We start from the raw sequence: 23860 nt of genomic DNA, 5'->3' as shown, positions 1-23860 counted from the left end.
TTTCACAAACAGTTCAGAACTTCTCACAGGAGCTTTTATTACTCTTATGTTGTTTTTAAAATACATTTCAGTTTATTGCTTGTATTTATACAGTTATCTCTTTAAAGATAATATTTGATTCCATGTGGTAGACTTTCATGTAAAGGTTTAAATATGTTTTCACATGAAAAATTATATAAATAAAATAAGTACAAATACTTGTATTGATTGTATTGTTTTCATTTTTGTTAAAGGAGATCATCTGCCAGAATAAACATGAATGTTCCACTTGTTTAGATGCTGAAAATAAATGAAGAGTTTAAGAAAAGCTGTAAAAGTTTAAAATCTGGTTCTTGATTTACTGTAGGTGAAGTTACAGAATCAAATTGTTTGTTGTCAGCTGCTGTTTCAAATGCTGATCTTTTGGGGTCTTTTTAGACCTACACCATGTCGTCTATGCTGAGCTGGACCATTAGACCTTACCAGACTTGTTACTCACTGTTGCTTGTTTTAAGTCCTGCTTGTTCACTCTGGACCAGGAAAATGGTTGGATATTTTTGCAGGACTGTGGATTTATTCTGGTTAAGCTTTTGCCATCCAGGATTTTATTTGAAGTGCTTAAGAAAGGATTGGGTGCTACCCTTTTCAGACTACAAAATTTCAATAGAAGGTATAGTGTGGCATCATCTGCATATCAACAATAGAGGACATGTTTTATGGAATTAACCCCAGAAGAAGTATAGACAAGGGAAAGAAAAGGGGCTTAATATGGAGCCTTGTGGTTCCCTAAAGCTGCAGTCTCCAGTGTAAAAAAAAAGCTAAGTTGGAAGTGCAAAAAAAAAAAAAAAAAATCTGCAGTTCCTTGCATATCCACCTGCAGCTGATAGCAAGTCAAGGAATCCCCAGATATCCACTTCATGCTGAGGGGGATGCAGACCACTAACACAAATGCTGAAGATCTGTGTGGTACAACGATTAAACTTCAGAATCTTTTAAAGTATATTTTAGTTTTACATGTACTCAGCTGATGCGAAGAGTTGAGTCGCAGAACAATGTGCACCAAAATCCAAACCTATGTATGTTGTCAGCACTTCATTGCATTTCCTTCAACACTAACCATGAAATATTTTGCACAGCATCTGCTGCAGGCCCTGTTAATGCAGTTTAATCATCAGTTTGCATTATGAGTTCGAGGGGTGCAGCATGACTCACTCTGTCAGATGACATTTCCCAGCCTGCAGGCTCTGTTAGCCTCACAAGATTACAGATGATTAAATCACACCACAGCACAGGTTTGAACTCCTGGCTGTGCTCTGGCAGCAGCTCCAGAGCTGTAGCTCGTGTACCACCTGTGGTGCTGCCAGCTTTACCTTGTTGTAGGTAAGAGTCTAGCTTAAGATTTGTCTCTGTCACTGTCACATTTAGTTATCTGGCATCATTTCTCAGACACGAAACAGAGAAATGTGTTGACGCAACTGTGTTCAGGTTTGTCTTAACATGAGATGTTGTTGCCATTACAGACTTGACATTCTACTCAACCTGAGTGTGGTATTTAGTGCATCTGAACCAAAAGTGTGATATTCCCCAATAGATTCTGCTTCATTTACACACCTTTGCACTTATCTACAGGTTTTCAGATGAAGGTAAATTTTGCATTTTATTTGGAAATCAAATGATAAAGAAATATTTCATAACTAATCCAAAACCTGAGGAAAGAGAGAGACACGAGAGACGGAAATGACTTAGGTTGAGCTGTTTACTAGTCTTGGCCAAGGAGAAACAGTGACATCAACACGGTGTGAGGTCGAAGCCAGATTTCTAACGAAGCCCAAAGTAGTTCAACTTTTTATACCTTAGCCTTGATCATAACTCAAAATATGTACTGGAACCAGACTGTCTCTGTCTAAGGTTCACTGACACACAAACAATCCTTGACTATAGGAACAAACAGCATTTTATCTAACTCAAGAATGTGAGTTTAGACTATCAACCTGGGAGAAGAGGAGAGACCCCTAGAGTCTCCACTCCTGACTGTACATCTTGACCTGGGACCTTGGAATAACTTACCTGAAGCATTAGAAATAAAAGAAATATTGGAAATTTCCTTAACATCAAGGTCCCAGAGTCTGGTGGACCAACCTGAACCCCATAGAGAATCTCAGGGGGAAATGCCAAGAGGAAGATGAGGAACACCAGACTCAACAATACAGATGATCTTAAGGCTGCTGTCAGAGCACCCTGGGCTTTATAACATCCCTGCAGTGCTACAGACTGGTTGGCTCCATGCCACCTTGCATATACAGTTCTTTAACAAATTTATTAGACCACCACCCAAAGTAAGGTTTATGCCACAGCTGCCCTAAATTAATAGCATTGGTAAAAATTGGTAAAATCAAAATCATTTTTATGTTTCTGCAATGGTTAATACACCATTATGTAGAAGCTCTTTAACCAAAATGATATTTTTCATGCTAAAATATAATTATTATTGTTAACCATGAATTTTCAAATTTACTGATTTACAAAAAAACAGAAAAAATAGTAAAGCACATCATTATTTCTTGATTAATGTCAAATTATAGTTATTTACTTGCATTCCTGAAGAGAAAAAATAGTTTTAGTGGTTGAATGTTATGCTTGATTAATTTCTGACTTCTCAGAGAAGCCCAGTGAGCTGGCTCAATTTTGGGTTTAAAAGGGTGAATTCAGCTTGAAATTCCTCATTCTTGTTCAAAATGGTAAAACGTTGAGAGCTCACTGAAAATGAAAGAGTCCGCATTAAAGCACTTCATGATGCTGGATGGTCTCTGAGACAGGTGGTCTAATAAATTTGTTAAGCACTGTATGAAGTCATTTGTAGTCAGCATTATAAATCTTTTTTTTTTTTTTTTTTTTTGGACTGATGTTTTGTGATATTTTAATATTTTGAGATAGTGGATTTTTGTGAGCTGTAAGTTGTAATCTTCAAGATTAAAACAGTGTCTTTTTTCAATGTGACACTTTATAATGACACATCTAGAATACATGGAGGTTTCACTTTTTGAATTAAATCTCAGGATAAAACGTAACTTTTTCATGATATTCCAATATTTTAGATGCGCCTGTAAATCCGTCCCTGTTTAAAGTTCATACTACGTGGTTTCAGTCTTAATATTTAAGATCAGGTCACCACAAAAATGCTACATGTTAACTACACTCTGGTATTGACTATTAAATCACTGTTTATCAGTCCTCTTTAAAATGCTTATTTAGTCAAATGTTTTTTCAACTATATGTGATACTGTGAGAAATAAAGACATCACCAAATAAAAATGTCTTAAGTTTGTACATTTATTTTACAAGACAAGAATTCAAATGTGTTTAAGTGATACACATTCAAATACATTCAAAAGCTGACATGATGAACTTTGCATATAAAACCACATGAAAGGTACACTGTAGGGTTTTTTTCCACTTGTGGTCAGAGATTGTTATGTAATCGATCCACAAAAAGGCTTTGTTGTAATGGTACAGATGTGGTTGAGAGTAAAATGTGGTCATGACTGCAAGCTAAAAGGATAAATCCAGAGGGGATTTGTGTTATTGCTGAGCACAGACACGATTCATACCAGAGAAGGGTTGGCTTTTAAATCTTATTTGGTATATCAAGTTGATAACCTCAATCTTCACTTGAAAACAGTCTAAAGAAGTGTAGGATACGAAATGTCACTTATTGAAGAAAGTGTGTCTTATCATGAAATCTCTTTAATTAATTAGGCTCTAGAGAGTATACTGTGCCACCACCAGCTTCTGTGATTTGGTTAAATCTTGACAAATGCAGAAAAACATTGAGGAGGTTCTAAAGATTGTTTCTGCTTCAAATCAGTACTTCAGGAGGGTTTATGTAGTAAGAGCACTTCTGCAATCATAGCCAGGGAAGAGTAGAGGGAGACAGAATAAAAGAGAGGATCGAGGCAAATATATAAAAGATATCAGAAAATATAAATCATACTGTACAAAGAATGGCAGTAAATACAAACATGTATATACAAGTGAAATTAAGGACAAATTACATGAAGACCCTGAAAAGCTGTACTTTGCTTTGCACTGATTTAAATGAGGAAATGTAAGAAGTGTTAGGACTGAAGCATGATTATTATAGTCTGTTTATTCAAATAGATTGGCAGATATGGAGTTTTTAGGTTTGAGTTTCTTTAGCTCAAATGCTTTGTAAGATATACACTTAATAAAGCCTAAATATGCAGGAATTAGTAGATTTGATTTGATACAGATACTAATCTCAAATTACTTGTAGTGTAAAACCTGTTAGTCTAAAGTAGTGATGTGATAGAAGATACATAAGAGTATTAGTGGAGTTATTGTTTGTTTTGCATTATAGTTCACTGTTTTATGACTCCTGTATGTGTTTGAATGAGACAGCCCTTCAACATAAACTGGAGTGGATATGATATTATCACACTGTAACAAAGTGCCCATCAGTGCAAAGCAGTTTAAACAGATCAGCATAATGACAGACTGTGCTGGCTCTGACACCAAACAGATGCAGACAATAGAGGGACTGAAACCACAGAACTGTGCCAGTTTCCCTGAACAAACACACAACGCTTAAACAAACACACAGCACCTATCTGGTTAGAGGGCATCTTCAATTGAATCTGAAAGGCAACTAATGGGTCAGGCTCCTCATTCGATCAAAACATTACAGCATAATGTTAATGGGCACTCCATCTTTCACAGGCATTTAATTTCAACACTGTGCATCTCTGTTCTGACCATGCCCATAACTCTGCTTCAGTAAAACAGTCTGTGGCGGCTGATAAGCACATATAAGAATGAAGTGTGGGCATATAAAGATAAAGTAATGAAGTAAAAATACATACAATTGAATATTTTCACACAGCAGCCATTTTCTTCTAACGGTAGCTCACAGTTGGCCACTCAAATGCTGTTGTATGTAGTGTCATTATACTGTTTAAGGTTTTAAGTGGTGCAAGCAGACAGTCTCTGAAAAATTATCATCATACCCTCAATACTTAATGGCTGATCTAAGACTAAACACAAAAAAATCAGAGTGAAAACATGAATATCTCCACCAGTTATGCACAAGTTCAACTGTAGTCTAATTTATCATAAGTTCTAGTCTACCTTACAATGAAATTTCCTCACATTTAAGGTGTTGCAAAAGCTGATAGTTCATTATAGGATTAAGTTACAGCTAAAATAAAATACCCAGCTCCTATTAAGTGTAAAGTCTTCTGTAAATCCTGTTGTCCCGATGTATCATTTTGAAAGGTTCTGACAGATTACATCACTCAAAAATGCATGAGGATGTTCTTGGGACTCAAGCTTTTGCTTTCCATGGGTGGACTAATTTTAGTCATCCAACAATAAACTAACATTAATCTATCTCATGACAGGGGCCCCGATGACCAAGTGGTTGGGTCTCACCCCATACGCACGGGCGGCCTAGTTCGGGTCTGGCCTGTGACTCCTTTCCAACATGTCTCTCCCCAGCGCTCTCGCCCCTGTTTCCAATTCTACCCATCGTCCTCTTCTATCAGCAGGTGCATAAAAAGCCCAAAAATATATATCTTTGAAAAAAACGTATCTCATGGACTTGACAATTTCACCACTTGATGCCACTGTGGTTATTTTACACTGTAAGTTTTAGGGTGTTGGCCTTGGTTATCAAGTAATCACAATGCTCCGACACATTTTCACACATTTTTGTCCCTCTTTAAAGATTAACAGAAGTTATTTTGATCCGTGAGTCTATTCAGATACAATCCAACACGAGAGGCAGCACCATGAAAAAACACTGCATAAAATGCTTTTCTCTAATTGGTCAAAAGGAGTGAAAACTTTCTACATGCAGGGATATTTTGGTTACTTAAAACATTCTGCTTTACTAATTAAGATGAACCTCACATCTCCATGGTGCCACCATTTCCCTTGTTCTATACTTCTATACTTCAATTTAGGCATGGTTACCTTAATTCAAATCTTATCAGTTTAAATCATTTATAACCATGACTGTCAAATGTATAAAACTTTTTTGTCTAGTTTAATCTGAGGATTTCTGTAGTTATTTGCAATTTATCTCACCATTTCAAAATCCCACTATTTTCCATTTAAAACAGTTTTTGCTTCATTTTGGATTTTGTACTCTATTAAAGGGCAATTCACTTCCTGTTTGGATACAGACCTGCTTTTATTTTGAAAGACAATGAAGAACTTTGGGTTAATCAAAGATTATGACATGAACATAACCATGGAAAAAGGAACTTGTAATGGCTTTAAAAGGAATGTAGAGGAAAAGTAAAAAGCTTAATGTTTGATGACAAATGGGGCAGATAAATGAGATTTTCACTGAGCTGTCTTTGAGGTTTTTAAAAGTTAAATGAGACACTAAGGAGCAATGATGTACCAATTTTACATCTCTGTGGCTGCAGTCTTAATCAAAGTGTGCCGAAAGTGACAATAAAGCATAAGATTAAATATGAATTTTTTTTAAATGATGCACTAATTATGGTCCTAAATTGCAATTAATGGATTAATGCTCTCAAAGTCTGATTCATAGTTCATTATGCAGTCCTTCCATTTAACTCATAGTTGATGCTCTTTGTGTAACTCTTTCCTGACGCTGGAACAACAGCAGTAAGACATTGCAACAGCATTTGAGCTCCCAGCTTAGCTTTACTGAGAGAAAATTGGCCGTCCTGTTATTATGGTAAATATAAGAGTCCTTTAAAGGTGAGATGTTCCTCTCTCCTTTATCATTTCCTGTCAATTACCTCATTTCTGTTGTCACATTCTTAATCACTTTCACAGCTATCAAAGGCTTCAGTGCAGAATCATTAGCATGTTGCTATTTAGTAGCATCAGCAAAGTACCTGTGAACACAGCTAAAAACCCTCTCAAGCCCATCTCCAGCGACTGCACCCCATCAGCTGTCTGTCTGGTCATGTATGTTTCGGAGTAAATCATGTAGCGCTCCAAGCATCTTCTGGCCTTTATCTGCTCAATCAGTGCAGGGTAGCCAATCTCAGTGATGCTCACTGTATCATCATCATCTGCAGGATTGGAATCCACCTGATTCATAGGACTTTGAGGCGAAGGTGGAATGTTTGACGAGTTTTCTGATGCAGTGTAGTTTGTTTCTGTTGTGTTGTCCACCCTGTTAGCATCTGGAGTGGGAGCTGGTTGGTTCTTTGGTTTTGGATTCCCTCCAGGAAGTATGTCTGCTCTTTTCATGCAGGAGTCCATGTAGCTGTCATAGGAATCAGGTGGTGGGATGTATTTGTTGTCTCTGTACTGGTAGTCATTAGTACCAGCAGACTTGGTACCATATCTTCTGTACATGTAGTGGTTGTAGTAGTACTCCTCCTGTTGGTTGTGAAAGTAGAAGTGAGGTCGGGGGAATCTTCCTAAACCATAGCCTAGGGCCATTCCAGCCATGGCGCCTCCTGCTGCTGCCATCACCGCACTGCGTCCAAACCCTCTGGATCTATCGTTGGGGTAATAGCCCATCTGGTTAACCGAGTGTGAAAAGGGAGAGCCACCTGTAGCTCTGTTGCCCAAGTAGCCCATGCTGCCACCGTAGCGTGGGCTCAGGATTCTGTTGTTTGGGTTGTGGTTTATAAATCCACCTGGGTAACCTCCATAACCACCATAACCACCATAGCCTCCATAACTGCCATAACCTCCATGACCACCATAACCTCCATGACCGCCATAACCCCCTCCGTATGGGGAGCCCTGTACTGGATATTGATTATTGTTGCCTCCTCTGCCAGGCTGACGGGGGTAATCTCCTGGATTTGGTTGCCCAGGCTGTTTAGGGTATCCACCCTGAGAGACAGAGCCCTTCTGACCTGTGCTTGTTTTACTTTGAGTGTTGCTTTTGCCAAACCAAGAAGTCTTCCTTGAACCGAAGCCTTTTCCAAAGCCGCCGCCTCCCCCCCTTTTTGCCAAGGAAAAATGGACACAAAACAAAAGAAGTAGAATGAAGAAAACTGGGGACACCAGCTTCATCTTTGTCCTGTGGGAGGAAATAAAGAAGCTGATAAAAGTTGAAGAAAAAAAGGAAATACTTATGTTTAACAACACATTACCATAAAAGACAGTATTTTCAGTTGCTTTTGTAATTTTGTATGAAAATAATGAATGCCCCTATGACACTACCAGTCGTAGACCCCTGTATTTAACAACTTAAAATCATGGCATGACTATGTATTATCAGAAAATATCAGTGTTCAAAGATCAACATTAACATTTAACCATTAATCCTTAAAGTCTTGTCTCATTTAAAAAAGGGCTATCCAACCTTTATGTTTCAGCAAAACATTTTAGTATAAACTCATTTCAGCTTAATTTGCACATACAAATTAACACCTGTCGTTTAAAGTCAGGCCCTTCTGTATTGAAGCAAGACAGCCAAAGCAGGTAAACAGAAAACAGGTGTGGCAAAGACAGGGCACCTCGAGGTACATGATCATGCACATAATGCTACAACATCTTACACCTTACAAATGTTGGAAGATAGTTCCTAACACGGCCGGCAAACTCACCTTGTTTATTAATAAACAGGCTAACGTAGACGTACATTGCTGACCTTGTACTGTCAATTCTGTATTTCTAATTTTTTTGTCTTCAAGCTTCCCCAGCCTCATTCCCTAAAAGATGGCGCTAGTCGGGCTAAATTAACCAGGCCGTGTAATTATTTATGAGCCAGTGAGCTTTATCTTACGGTTTTAACACGAAGAGGGACGATGTAGGTTAAATTTAATGTTAAAATGATAAATGTCCAGGTAGTTAGAAGAACCTCACCTTAGTTTGTGGCCGTTTGAATGCTTCTTCCGTTCTGTGTTTTGCTCCGCGTTATTCCATCCGTTTGAACGTCAATGCCATCAGGATGAGACGTTTTCTGCTGAGAAACCAACGGATGCGACGGGGGTTTTTTATGACGTAACACACCGCGAGGGGTGACGGTTGCGTGGATACGGATGATGGAGGGCGGGGTTTAATAAAAGCACAACAGCAATTTCTACAGTGAAAGGGCCCTGATCCTAAATAGGAACAAAAAAAGCGATGTAGCGAAGGGATGGATAATAAAACAGGTGCTGTGAATAGTTAATGAACGGAACAAGTAACGGGAATCCTACATTTGAACTGAATAGCAGATATAAAGTATTTAGCTTGACCTCTGACTTGTGAATGTAATCCACTGATAGCCTACATTTCATAGGAACATCCTGTGCTTTCACTCCACTACCATTTATCTTAAATAAAACGACTGTATTAACTTATCTGCTTTTCACAATAAAAGCATTTTAATATATCAAGCTTGGTAATTAAATAAAATAGCATACTCCAACAGCAGGCCCAACAATGTAGATTAATCATAAAATGGTACTTGTCATTTATAAAAATGATTGAAATGGGTCGATTTGTAAAATTGACTTCTACACTTAACTGAGGAGGCCTGGTGGTATTACGACTGCTTAGATAAATATCTGCATGCCCTCAAAGATAAACTACTTATGACAAACTTAAATGTAAACTCAAAGACATAGCATATATTCTTTATTTGTCTTTCAGTGTTTCTAGAAGTGTAAAGAACACGATAGACTTTTCCAGACTTATTGTACCTCAATCAACAGCTTCCCTGTGGTATTCAAAAATCATGAACTAAACAAAAACCTGACTAACTGAGGTCATACATCCTCATCAACTTGCTTTACCTTCTTTTTTAAATTTAACAAGTTAGTTTTACCTCGTATTGTAGCCAATGTGGAATTTTAACAAGGTATTATCAAATACAAATAGATACAAATGTTTTGCATACAACAGCCCCCAGAACACAGTGCAACTACGAAAATTTCCAACAACTGTTAATGAAATGTGTTTCTATATATAAGCAAGCTCAGCCTTTGGAGTTTGAAACATTTCCAATGTTGTAAATACATCAAATAATGTATAATTTTTGTACACAGATCAATAATTAATCAGTAATCAATTTCAGTTCAGTCAACAACCAAAGCCAACTCCATATAGTTAGTTTGTAAAATGATGTCCTGCAGCATGTTGCAGACAATGGTTGCTTAACAAACTAGTTGCTCACATTGGCACGTTGTTTTTAAATATTATATCTAAGAATTATGAGTTTTGAGCGTGTTTGAGCTCCAGAAGACTACAGAAGTAGCAGAAGGTGGGTACTTTTAGGCAATGGAGAGCTCAGACTTTGAAGATACTTGTGAATACAACTGACTCCACCTACTGGTCATTACTTATGTTCCATCTAAGACCCATCAGGAATAATTCTATAATCCTGTAAACACCAAAATCTGAGGAACTATAAATGGGCTGTATGTTGCACAAATTGTAGGATTTCCAAAAATATATGTTAAATATTCTGTGTATATTTCTCATCATACCAACACAAGGATTACTTTGAGTCAGAGAATAAAAACTAAATTAATGGGATTTGACTTTTATTTATTTCAAGTGGAGTGAAGCCAAAGTGCAACTCAAGTAAATAATGAACTAGACATAAAAAAACGTCTAACTAGGTCACACAAAATAGTGGCAATGATGTACTCGAGCACAATAATAGATACAGTATCAGTGTATAAGCATGCAGACAGCAACACTGCAGCATGGAGCTGTAAGGACACACCCAGACAGTAGGAGAACAAAATAAGATTGAACAAAAATGGTTGAGTATTTTCTTTTTTTATTTTCTTTACAATAACCAGATGAGAATGCACCATTTTTATCTGAAAATAACAACAACAAAAACTTGCATGATTAAATCCAACATCACTCAACATTGCAAGAAAACACTGAGTTTTACTGAACAGAATAAGAGAGGGAGGAAAAAAGTAGTATAAAATAGTATGCCACATGTTAGACACAATGAAACAAAGCAGCTTTGCCACAAACTTAAAACAGTGCCAACCTATTGGAGGAAATATCTGCAACAAATGGAAAAAAAAAAAATACAAATATAATGCTAATTAGCACTGAATGGAAATTTTAGGCAAGGCTACACTCAAGGCCTATTCAGTATATATCCTATAATAGATCTGGTCAATTTACTTGCTTAACAAATTATTTTACAACAGAAAATAAAAGGGATGATGGCACAATATTGAACTCCAAAAGATCAGTAAAATAAAGTTCCAACATGTAGAATTTTTTCACTGAAATGTATGAATTTAAAAAGAGAGAATTCCTATGTTACATATATTTTTAGTTGAGGTCTTACGTTACTTCAAATATTTCCAAAAGTTATTAAAACCAGAGGAATTCTTAATGTTCATAACTGTAATTGGACGTGTATTGTTAAAGTGGCTGAGGTGTGACAGCCACAACTTATTCGTCATTACCATGGAAACACTGAATGTTAAAGACCGCTTCATAAGGGCAGTGTAATCTGCTACTGGGAGCTGCCCTTCTCATTCGTGTTTTGTTTGGCTTACTTGTGATGGACTATGGTTATCCTTTGCTAGCAGTTATGAGTTAAACTGCCCAAGCTCAACTCACTGACTTTCCACCAACCCCTGATGTAACGTTGTGGCACAATTAGGCATTTTCCAGGTCCAGCAGAGACCAGGCCCACTGCCATGCGTGGATTGGTTCTTGTTTTGAATGAAAGAACCTTGTTTGTTGAAAACAGCACTTCATATGGTGTGTTTACTAAACAGTAAACTCATGTTTCAGTTTCATGGATAAATTTCTCATAATGAGGGAGAAAAGCGGTTGAATTATCCATTAGGCTAGGCTTCTTAACATATTCGGTTCCAGGCTCACTAGTATTTAGTTTGCTGTACCTGCAATGTATATTTTAGCATCACTTTCAATACCAATGAAGGCATTGGCATACTGCTGTTTAGCATGTTGACATTAGTACAGTGCCAATGACCGATTCCTCCTTACATAATAATTACCCATTGTTTTACTCTATGCTTTTATTGCATTCTTCATCCCTTTTATTGCCAATAAAGGTGTCAGTGCAGTAGAAACAGTATGTTACTATTTAGCAGCATGAAAACAGTGCTGATGACCACAGCTAAAAGCCCTTGAGAGCCTATCTTCTGTCCCTGCACTCCATCAGTGGGACTGGGCTCAGTCGTTTTCTTTAAGTACTTGTCAGAGTAAGCCATGTACAGCTCCACACATCTCCTGACCTTCAGCTGATTGATCAGCGCAGGGTAGCCAATCTCAGTAATGCTGACTGTATCATCATCATCATCATCATCAAAAGTAGCTGTGTCTCTGATAGCCTGTGCAGCTACAGGAACAGAGGTTGCCTCTGACTTATTTAGATGGGGAGTTGGAAGTGCAGAGGTGGTGGAGTTGTCTGCAGAAGTGTTGTTTTGAGTTGCGTTACTGTTGGTGCCAGCAGCAGTAGCATTCAATGTAGTAATAGAAGTATCTGATACGGTTGTGGTTGTAGTGGGAGTGGGAGCTGATTCGGTTTTTGGTTTCTCTGCAGGCAGCAAGTCTGTTCTCTTCATGCAGGAGTCCATGAAGCTATCATAGGTTGTAGGAGGTTTGTTGTACTTATAGTCTCTGGCATAGTCATTTGTATCTGTAGACTTGGTACCATACCTTCTGTACATGTAGTAGTTGTAATAGCACTCCTCTTGGGGGCTGTGAAAGTGGAAGTGAGGTCGGGGGAATCTTCCTAAACCATAGCCCAAGGCCATTCCTGCCATTGCACCTCCAGCTGCTGCCATCATCGCACTGCGCCCAAACCCCTTGGATTGATCCTTGGGATAATACCCCATCTGCTGAACTGAGTGGGAAAAGGGAGAGCCACCCCGAACACCATGCCCCCCATATCCAAAGCTCCCACCATAGTGTGGACTTGCGATTCTGTTGTTTGGGTTGTAGTTCATGTATCCACCTGGATAACCACCGTAACTGCCAAAACTTCCTCCGTAAGGATAGCCCTGTGCTGGGTAACTTCCAGCTGGATACCCCCCAACTGGATAGCCAGGCTGTTGGGGATAACCTCCCTGATTAGGGTAGCTTCCTTGGTTGGGGTACCCCCATGGTCTTCCTGGCTGCTGAGGGTATCCTCCTTGGTTAGGGTAGCTTGGGTATCCTTGATTTGGGTATCCTCCTTGGTTTGGGTACCCTCCTGGTCTGCCTGGTTGCTGAGGGTAGCTTCCTTGGTTTGGGAAGCCCCCTGGTCTGGCTGGTTGCTGAGGGTAGCTTCCTTGGTTTGGGTAGCCCCCTGGTCTGGCTGGTTGCTGAGGGTAGTTTCCTTGGTTTGGGTAGCTTCCTTGATTCGGGTAGCTCCCTGGTCGCTGAGGGATGTTGCTGCTTTGTTTGGGTTGTTTTGGTTGTTTAATGGTTAGTTTTGGGGTCTTCTTAAAGAGATTAAGTTTTCCACCAAACCCTCCACCTCTCCCTTTCCTTGCCAGGGACAAATGGATATTAATCACAAGAAGTGACAGACTCACCAGAGCAATCACATTCAGCTTCATTTCTGAACTGCAGAGATGATCAGGTTGGAACTGGTAGCAAAAAAGATTGAGAGAATATAATAGTGGGCTTTAGTATTTTCTCATTTCAAAATGTTTGGAAACAGTAAAACTGCATATTACTTGCCAAACAGAAAACACAGCAAACAGTTCAAGTTAGAACACAATAAACTCAGCTCATTGCAACTTTTAAAACAAGATATTCTTATACTTTCCTGCAAAGGTCTACCAAGTATTTTTAGGCATAATGTATTCAACAAAATAATGTTTCAATACTTTCCTGTGATCTATTTTTTTTTTTTTTTTGCATCATAAAGCCCTGTTTATCTTAATCCTCCATGGGTTCAACATGAGGCTAGGGGTGGTCCACGCGTAACTCTTGGGCTTAATATAGCACTGGCTGTTCAGACTTTCAGCTCACTAAAGTCAGGCAAATGTTCCTCTGCAAAGCCTTAACAACGATATATACATTATGTCATGATCGACACAAACTGAGATATGGCCTACATCTGCTGCTGATCACGTGCAGTAATTTGGTATCCATTAGCTTAAGGTAGGCCTACTGTTTCTACACAGGTCCGCTTCATTGAACTGTGCCACCTGGATCATTTAGTCCTGAAACAAGCAAAAAATATTCTTTACAGGCAGTAACATTCATGTTACCTCCTGGTTATCACAAGGCAACACTTTAAGCATCTAGCTGTTAAGATAGGTTTCACACCTTCAGCTAAAAAAGTAATCAAAGAAACGTTCAACCCCATAACCCCTCTGAAATGTAATATTCTTAAACAAATAAATACATACGATTCTGTCGAGCCTCCTAACGTCGCTACAACTTCGTCGTTTATTCCTTGACCACGTGATTTCCAAAGTTTTGTATCCACCCACAGCTTCCCGGAGCTGGGTAACTATTTTTAAACCAGCCGCCCCCCCACCTGCTCACCACATTAGCGTGTGACTTTACAGCCGGTTTACATCTCAGTTGAACAGAAGAGTATTAGGGCCACTAAAAAAATATTTTGAGACAATTTTTTTTTTCAATTGTGAGAAAAAAGTCAGAATTCTGACATTAAAGTCAGAATTCTGAGAAAAAAAAGTCAGAATTCTGAGAAAAAAAGTCAGAATTCTGACTTTATTTCTTAAACGAAAAAAAGTCTCAGATGTTTTTTTTTCAGAATCCTGAGATTAAAGTCAGAATTCTGTCTTTGATCTCAGAATTCTGACTTTAATCTCAGAATTCTGACTTTTTTCTCAGAATTTTGACTTTAATCTCAGAATTCTGACTTTAATCTCAGAATTCTGACTTTAATCTCAGAATTCTGACTTTAATCTCAGAATTCTGACTTTTTTCTCAGAATTCTGACTTTCATCTCAGAATTCTGACTTTAAACTCAGAATTCTGACTTTAAACTCAGAATTCTGACTTCAATCTCAGAATTCTGACTTTTTTCTCAGAATTCTGACTTTAATCTTACAGTTGAAAAAATAAAAAAAGTCTCAAATTATTTTTTTTTCAATGGCCCTAATACTCTTCCGTACAGTTCTTATTGTTGCAGTTAAAGTTCCCTTTTGTGTGTGGCGGTATTTTTTCATTTGTAGTTTTTTTTTATTTCTAAGCAAAGAGTCATTTTTTTGTTCATCAAGTCACTTATTTGGGGGGGTATCAACCGTTAACCACTTACATTAGTATGTTATGCTAATAGGCTAACTAAGCTATTGTTTTAGTTACAGACTAACGAGTACTATGTCGCTATATACAATAATTTTTATTTCAAGATAATATATACATGACTTTTAGGAAACTATTCTAATTTAGATCAAACGAGTGTTGATCAGTGGAACTATTTATAATGTGTATCACTCCGCCATCTCCGAGGCAGGTGCTCGAATACAGTATAAAGTGACACCTGACAAGTTTGTCTGACAGTTTGCCTTGTCCACTGTGTTTCTATGGTTTATCCTGATCAAGGTATGTTATAGTTTACTAAAACTAACTAACTAAATAAAACTAAAATTCAAAAATCATTTTAGTTAACTGAAACTAAATTTAAAATCTAAGCATTTACAAAAAATGAAAACTAATTCTTTGCTTACAAAACTAACTAAACTAAACTAAAAATACAGAGAAAATATCCTTAGTTTGAGTCTTTAACAGCAGCATACTTACTGACATGTACACTCAATCCTGGAAAGCGAAAAATCTCCTGATTTGATTGAAGAAGACTTCACACAGTGGTGAGTTTAGGTCTTGAGTTGCAAACAAATAACTGAAAAAAATTAAAGAAATATTGAAAAGCCCTTTTGGTTCTCACCCCTGACAGGTATCATATATTGCCAAAAAAATCTAAAAGTAATGAAAACTGAACCAAAAAAAGCATTTCTGCAAAATAAAAAAAAAATTACAAAACAGCAGTCAAAATTAATCAAAACTAAATTGAAATTTAAAACAAAAAGTAAAAACTAAGTAAAACTGTCTAGACATTATACTCATATCAATTCAGGCAGCACAACTGCACAGCTGTTGGTGCTGTTTTGGAGACTCTAAATTGGCCATGTGTGAGAGTGCCTGGTCACTTGTGTCTGTATGTCAGCCCTGAGATTGACTGGCAACCAGTCCAGGGTGTACCCTGCCTCTTGCCCAATGACAGCTGGGATAGGCCCTAGACCCCCTGTGACCCTGAACAGGATAAGCGGTGTAGAAAATCGATTGATGGACTTTTTAATTCAGTTTTTCAGTGTGATGGTATGTTGCTATGCTACTTTGCATCCATCCCCCAATTCTCTAATCTGTGTGTCCCGTTCACAGCCATGGGGGGGTCGGGGCACATCCCTGCTGTCATCCCACAAGAGGTGGAGTGCATGCTGAAAAGATCGCCAGGCAAACTGAGGGCTGGCATATAGAGACAAGCAAGCACTGATCCATTCACACGTAAGGGCAATTTAGTACGTATATCCAGTCAACATAAATTGCAACTCTTTGGTTTGTGGAATGTAGCCAAACCCATGCATGCACAGGGATCACATGCAGACCTTAAACAGAGAAGGCCCTGATTCAAATGTTCTTACTGTGAGGCAACATGTCTAAGCCCCACACCACCATGCTGCCCAAATGCTTTCACTTCAAATTTGTTTCATTTCAGTCGGAAGTGCATTTGATGCACACATTTGTTGTTTTGACCTGCTTTTGCAGATTTAATTATGAAAATTTTAAGTAATTTTGAGGAAAAATGTGCAGAAGAGAGAAGCAGGCCCAGATGAAATTTAAGTTTAACAGGTAAAGAGGGAAGGTGGTGGCTCATTCAGAAGTAGGCTTGATGTATTGCAGCCAGGGGTGGGCCTTTAGCTGCAAGAGGGTTCCACAGTCTTGGGGGAAGATTGCCAGACAAAGGTGCAGGAAATCAATGCACTCTGGGAAAAAAGAGAGGATAGAACTTTGGATTCTAGAGTTCTCGCTGGTGCCTAAAATGCACCTCAAATGTAGGAGACACTATTTAGACATGCAGACCTCATGTTAGAGCTAAAGTATGTGTTTTTCATGATCTTGTCTGCACACATACACTGCCATAACAGAAGCTGGTCAGTGCTCAAGCTAAATATCATAACCACTGTAAGAAGAAGGTTTTCTTCATCTGGGACATCCCACAGACAAAGACGATTATCAAAGTCACAGGGGGGCCCCAGAGTGTAACTCCACCAGGACATTTTCCTGTTTTAAATCTGGATAAAATACACCTTTTTGGTGCATTTCTGTAGCTGCTGTGAACAGCTAAGCCATGAAGGTATGATATGAGAAAAAGAGAGAGGCATACTTCCTTTTATGCTCATACTCAAATAGTAAAAATTAGAAAGAAAAAAAAACGTGCTCTTGCATGTTTGAGATAGTACATCTGCAAAATCTAAGCAATAGAATAAAATTCTACACATAATTACAATGTACATGAAGATGAATGACGTAAATGTAACGTCCAGTCTCAGTACCTTCACTTTGTCTTCCTTTAGAATAGAATACCAGGTCAGTACACAGAGTTGGTCATTTCATCACCATGACTGCCTCCCTACCCAGGAGATAGCACTCCAAAAGTCCTATGACAGCAGACTTTTCAGGTCCTCTTGTGGCTCTCTGCCGTAGAGTGATTTCTTTGGGAATTTTTAGTGGCTGTGAAACACAAAGCAAAGATAAAATGAGCTGTCCATAAAAGAGAAACATGAATGTCTAAGATAAGTGCAATTAACAGCAGGAGTGCAGGTTATGAGACAACAATCAGCTTACTCACTTTTCCATCTTGTTGGACGTCTGATGGCTTTGGTTTTGCATATTCAAAGGCCACTTACAAGACACAAACACACAAAAATTTGTTTACACTTTCTTGTTCGATGCATTTTTTTTTACTAAGGACCAGAGAATAATTTAAAAATATGATCACTATTATTTTATGTGAGATGGATACTCATTGAATTCATAGTGTGATAAAGACCGCACTGTGGTGAGGTTTCTGTTCATAATGGAAACTTTAAGAGTCCAACAAAACTTTAGAAAAGTCTATCAGCATGCTCTACATTCAGTCAAAAAGTTTGAATTGTTTTTCAAGAAAGATGCAGTATTAAGTCTGTAGGTGTCACCTTAAATATTATTGCTGCTTATGAAATAAATATTTTTTTAGTGTTATTTGCATTGATTGATTTTAGCTGTATACAGAGATACTTTTATTGACTATCCCTAGCCAGGACAGCGGAGTAACTTTACTACAAAAGTTTTAAGTAAGAACGGTTACCATATCTTTAGTGTCAGTATCCAAAGTAAGTGAAGTTAGCTGCTGCCATTGTTGTCACTGTCATTTTATGTTTGAAATATGCATAGATTTCAAGCCATAATATAAGTGTATGTGGGGCAGTGAAAATATGTGTGAGATACTCACTAGTACTCCATCTTCATTGCAGAATCCATCATAAACTGACCCAAAACCTCCTTGCCTGATCTTATTTAGCTGGGAGTACGTCTCCTCAAAATAAGCTGCAGGCATTAAACTGTGTTCAGACCATTGCTTCCTTTCAGTTATAATCTCTGATCAGACTCTCAAAGGTCAGTGTATTTTCTGGCAGATCCATTTCCTGGTTGAAACCAGACTCAAAAAATGGGAGAAACTTTTGTTATTCCGTTTTTTCGTTTTTGAACCAAAAATTTTTGAGTCTTAGTTGGCAGGGACCTTAGTTGGCACCATTTCTGCATTCTGCACTGCTTCTGCAAAAGTAAGATGCCGTTAGAAAGATGTCCTTGCGTCATGCAATTTCCTCTGTGGGTGTGAAAACAAGTCAAGACAAGTTGTTTTTATCTTATACAACTTCCTACGTGAACCAACTGTTTAGGGTTGGTGGTTTCCTATCTAATGTCTCACAACCTAGAGGTTCCATGTCAGCAAAGCATCATTTATATAAAAAAATGGAATATATGAATATGAATATCAAAAAAAATTCCACAACAAGTGTCATTATGTTGATGACAATATCTAATCTCTGTACATCATAAAAGCATATTTTCACATATTGCAACTGTTCTGATGGGAACATTTTCTCTGTACAATTGTCAGTACTTCAGTCTTTCAATGACACCACAAAGGGTCTGGCCAAGTTATTGTAAAACTGTACAGATTCATTTTCCTCAGTCCTAATAAAGCATTTTACAGCTATGATCCTCCTCAGTTTTTAATCTGCAAAGTTTCCTTGAGTGCTTAGAAAGGCACTTATAAATGAAATGTATCATAAAAATAATAATAATTATTGTTATATAACTTAAATCTATACAGTATAGGATCTCAAGAAATCCTTTATCATGGGTCTAAACTTGCGGCCCGTGGGCTAAGATATCTTGTGGCCCCCCACTTGACACCAAATTGTAGTGTTAGTGCTACCCCCGCCTTTTAAGCATGCACACTCCAGCCTTAGTCAAAAAATCCACCAGTTTCTGCTGCCAATCAACAACATGGCAGCTTTAAAGCCAACAAAAGGCTCAATTCATATTATATCTGTAATATGAGTAAGCATTCAGAGCAGGGGCGGAGCTAGGAGTTGCCAACATTAGGGGCTTAGCCCAAGACTAGGGGAGTCTGGGGACATTCTCCTGGTGAAATTTTTCCTGCTTTACAGATGCTATTTTCATTGATTTATGCCATTTGTATTCATGGAATGCACATATTTTATTTGGGAGAACTAAAAGTACCTCTTAAAACAATTTGGATCATTTTAAAGTGCTGAGTAGCCCATATACCTTATCTAATAATAAACACATAAGTGTTGAGTTTACACCTGTAACCCTATTACGTATGTTTTTAAAATTCCCAAAGGCAAATATAACAGAATTTCAAATGGGACTTAACATCTATACTCTGATGATCAACTCATTTCTGACTCACTCTGTTTTCTGCTCTCCTCCTCTTATCTTCTTTCTTTCTCTCTCTGTTCCACTCTTTTACTTCTGGATGGAAGTTTGCTCCACTGAAAGAGGAAAATATAAAAACAAGGAGTTTTATATTTATGACCATTATACTACTATTAAAAGATAAAGTTTTATATGTATCTTAGTCATATCAATTAACTGTTTCCCATGATTGGAGTCAATAAGGTCAGACTACATGATCTGAACACAAAATCAAACCATCTTCTAGAGTCCAAAAGCCACATAATATTTTTCTGTATAAGATCAAATTTAAAGTAGGAATGAAATCCTGTCAGATGTTCCTAATAGCCAACATTTTAAAGAATAATAAAAGTTAGTGTTTTCTATCTGATATGAACCTCTCCAGTCTACAGTCAGCTCACACTTCAGCAGAAATACAGTAAAGAGTTGACCCAGGCTAAATCATGAGTAGAAGTTTAATCTCCTCTCTTTTAGATCATCCTTTATTCTATATGGTTCATGTCTGACTGCAGTATTTTAAACACAGCTTTAACCAGATGTTAAACTATATGCCAACAGTTTTGTTCAAAATGAAGATTAGGTTATCTCGTTTAGTTTGTTTTTTGAGGGAGAGATTTTTCCTCTCAAAAAAATGAGTGAGACTGTATTTAACACCTCTGCTGTGCTCAGTGTGTGTGACAGACTGAGCCTGGGTCAACAGCATCACAGCTCTCAGGATCAGATCAATGTTAATCAAACATTTTCAGAACTCAGAGGAGAACTTTAAGAAAAGAGTGTTGTTTGAAACGTGGAGGATGCATATTTATGTTCTCAGTTATAGCTCCATAATCTCACTGGTTCATGTGATGGACATGTCTGTGTTTATAGCTTTGATCGGAGGTGAGTCTTACTGAAACAGCACAGACACAAGCAGACACACGACGTGAATCCTACGCATGTGCAAACACACGTCTACATCCGCTTGGCATTAATTCTAACTCTAACCAGTGGAATTTAAATGCTAAACCTAAGAATGGTTTTGTAACAGAATAAATGCACAAAATTAGGCAATTATAAGGCTTCTCATAAAAACACTGAATGCAAAAGGGTTTTCAATACACTAACCATTATTTTTTGCAAAGTTCAGGTAAAATATAGGGCTACAAAAGATCCTGAATAAAGAGCCGTTTGGGAGTCAAAAGAGCCAGCTCTTCTTTGGGAGCCGAGCCAAAATAGCCAGCTCTCTGAAAAGAGCCAAACTTCCCATCACAAACATCTATCCTGCTCTCTAGCTAAAATCGCGCAGGCTCTCGCGAGACGGAGCAAGCAGGCTTTTTCGCGCCACCTGTTCAGTTCAGGATCTGAGCAGTTGTTCCTCCTGAATAATTAGCACATAAAGTTTGGACGGTTATGCCACGTAAACTGTCCAAGAAGAAAAAGGCTCCTGCAGCTCCCCTGACTCCTTATCAGGGAAATAAACGGGTTTTTGGGGTATTCTTATGCCCCGGGTGCCAGAGAAACTGGGCGAGCGGTAATTCCTGGGCCAACATGGGACAGGAGCGTCTCAACTGATACGTCAATGTTTACCCATTTATGCAGCTGCCTCTGAAACAGAAAGCGTCGTAAAGGCAAACCACATCTGGTAGACCTGTGTGAAAAATGTAAAGTCCTTGGACACAACTGTCAGTTCCTTTCGTCCAAAGGTTGATCAGAAATGGAAAGTTTGACTCGGTTAGGCTATTATAGCCTGGTTTTACGTTGATGTAATACATGACCAAAAAATTCCTCCGCAGTATGAATGTGTTACTTGTAATGTCAGAACTCGAGTGTATATTTTTGAATAGCCGTATACTTTGGAGCATTGTTTGTTTATTACGTTTTTACAAGTAGTAGTAGTCAAGATAATGTTGTTTTATGCATTTTAATTCCACAGATAGGCTATTTTTTGTCAGTTTGAAAAAAAAAGTCACTGCTTTATCTAAACAGTAGCAATTTTATTTAAACTCATCCTGCTAAAACTTTAGTTTCTTTTAAAGATGAATGTGTTATACCCTGAAAAGTAAGCATAATGTAGAAGACTTCATTTTGCTTTGTATAAAAACTGTGATGTAAGATGATAATCAGAAACACACTGTATGCACACAAGTTTGAATTACCCTGGGACTGACTGTTGATTTGTTCAAAGAGAGTTTCATTAAAACATGTTGGATGAAAATCAGATCTTTTTTTAAGTTTGATAGCAGTTTAAGACGCTGCACTGCTTCCATCTAGTGGCCAGAGCAATAAGCTATAACTTTCAGGACAATCAAATCTACAGGCCTAAATTTTCTATTAAAAATGTGTTCTTTGACTGATGGTTAGTTTAGTTTTATTGACAGTAGCTCTAGGAGCAGGTCATTAACTGAACAAACATTATCAAAGAAAAAAAAAACAGGAAAATCAATACCAACAAAACCAAAAGTTAACCTCAAAACTACAAGCCTTTAAAGTCCTTTTTAGCCCTTAGAGTAATTGTTTTGAACCAAAGCTTTCACACTTGTTATAAATTCATGACTAAATGAATGAATGATGAACATCTATTTACTTTTTATTATAGCAAAAATAGGAAAACAGAGTGGTGGACTCCTTAATCAGTCCTTTACCTGGGCTATCACCTGTAATAATAGCTTTCATCAAACTGATTTTTTAAAGAATTACAGTGCCAGTAAAAAAAAACATATTATAAGTGAAGCATCCCTATTATACTTGGGGACATAGGGCAACAAAATTAACAAGATATTTTGATTTTGTCTGCAAGATGGCTCTGCCTGATGACAGACATGGGATAAGGAAAATACCATCATCTTTGCAAAGTCAACTTTGACATTTGATCTTTGAAATGAAATCGCTACATCCTTTAGACAGAGTTAACATTTGTGCAAAGTTTTAAGAAAATCAAAAAAGAAAAACCATCAAGCATTATCTAGTTGTTGAAACCTTGCATGAAAGTAAGGCCCAATGACCTTGACCACTGAAAATCTTTTCACTTCATCCCTGAGTCTGATAGGACATTTGAGTAAAATTTGAAGAGAATGCCTCAAAGCATTCTTTAGATTTGTTTACAAGTTAGGGATGAACATAAGTCCCAGTGACCTTGACCTTTACTTTCGATCTCCAACATCAAATCAGTTCATTTTTTAATCAGGCTGGAAATTCATACTAAGGTTTCAGAACATCCCACAAAGCATCCTTATCATGTTTACAAGAATGACCTGGAAGGACGGGCAACCTGCTCCTGGCAATCAGTGATATAGAGGCATACTTTTATCAAATCGTGAACTTTGTCTTTATTAAAGAAATAGTCAACACTTGTCATAATTAAAACTGTTGGCATGTATGCTTTTCTTTCTTAACAATAGAAACTCCATGAGACAAAATTATAGGCATATTTGACTGTATAAAATAAACCTATACAGTATAGAAATCGTATTGTGTTACTACTACAAACATGCCCAATATATTATGTAAGTCAGTTGTTAATAGATTATTTAATCAATATTAAATGAGAGCTTCAGTGACCAATCAAACACTTGAAGGAATTTCTGCTTCCTCTGGAAAAAAAATCAGATGACAGTACAGGTGTGTGTGTGTGTGTATATATATATATATAGATATATAGATAGATAGATAGATATGTGTGTGTGTGGGGGGGGGGTGCTGTCAATTAAAAAAAATCAAGTTAATCACATCACTATGCTGTGATTAATCATGATTAATTAATCATTAAGCATTTCTTTAGTTATAGTAAATTTTAGATTTTTAAACGTTATCAAGTGTTTAATTTTTCATTATTTTAACTTTATGTACAGCACTTTGAAAGTGCTGTTTACTAAAAAAATGTATCCTTATTTTTATAATTTTCTATAAATTAACATCTAAAATAGTAAAATTTACTTGTATTTTTGTTTGAGATAAATTAGTAGAAGTATGGTGTTTAAATGAAGAAATATTAAAC

The 23860-nt window shown here is 37.5% G+C and overlaps 2 protein-coding genes across 3 annotated transcripts; both read right to left on the bottom strand.

Annotated features, from left to right (window-relative positions):
• Positions 1-3295: 3295 nt before the first annotated feature.
• LOC121510149 (prisilkin-39-like) lies at positions 3296-8921 on the bottom strand. Its single transcript, XM_041788082.1, has 2 exons — positions 8809-8921; positions 3296-8020 (listed from the first exon to the last, which is right to left on the bottom strand). Exon 2 carries the CDS (start codon positions 8011-8013, stop codon positions 6823-6825), a length of 1191 nt encoding a protein of 396 aa, XP_041644016.1. The 5' UTR covers positions 8014-8020; positions 8809-8921; the 3' UTR covers positions 3296-6822.
• A 1638-nt stretch (positions 8922-10559) lies between these two features.
• Positions 10560-18701, bottom strand: prnpb (prion protein b). Of its 2 annotated transcripts, XM_041788597.1 has the most exons (5): positions 18392-18701; positions 17750-17802; positions 17454-17631; positions 15643-15742; positions 10560-13508 (listed from the first exon to the last, which is right to left on the bottom strand). In XM_041788597.1, exons 4-5 carry the CDS (start codon positions 15646-15648, stop codon positions 11991-11993), a joined length of 1524 nt encoding a protein of 507 aa, XP_041644531.1. In that variant the 5' UTR covers positions 15649-15742; positions 17454-17631; positions 17750-17802; positions 18392-18701; the 3' UTR covers positions 10560-11990. The 2 variants fall into 2 exon arrangements, with proteins under 2 accessions (XP_041644531.1, XP_041644532.1); XM_041788598.1 differs by lacking the exons at positions 15643-15742; positions 17454-17631; positions 17750-17802; positions 18392-18701 and adding an exon at positions 14280-14370.
• Between the last annotated feature and the right edge of the window lie 5159 nt (positions 18702-23860).

This window comes from Cheilinus undulatus, linkage group 5 (assembly GCF_018320785.1).
Source record: "Cheilinus undulatus linkage group 5, ASM1832078v1, whole genome shotgun sequence".
Classification (NCBI taxonomy): domain Eukaryota; kingdom Metazoa; phylum Chordata; class Actinopteri; order Labriformes; family Labridae; genus Cheilinus; species Cheilinus undulatus.
The sequence above is the reverse complement of the archived record's forward strand: the minus strand, read 5'-3'. Positions and strand labels throughout refer to the sequence as shown.

Bases quoted from the DNA above. Each gene is read 5' to 3' on its own strand.
- LOC121510149 (XM_041788082.1), bottom strand. From the start codon at position 8,013: ATGAAGCTGGTGTCCCCAGTTTTCTTCATTCTACTTCTTTTGTTTTGT.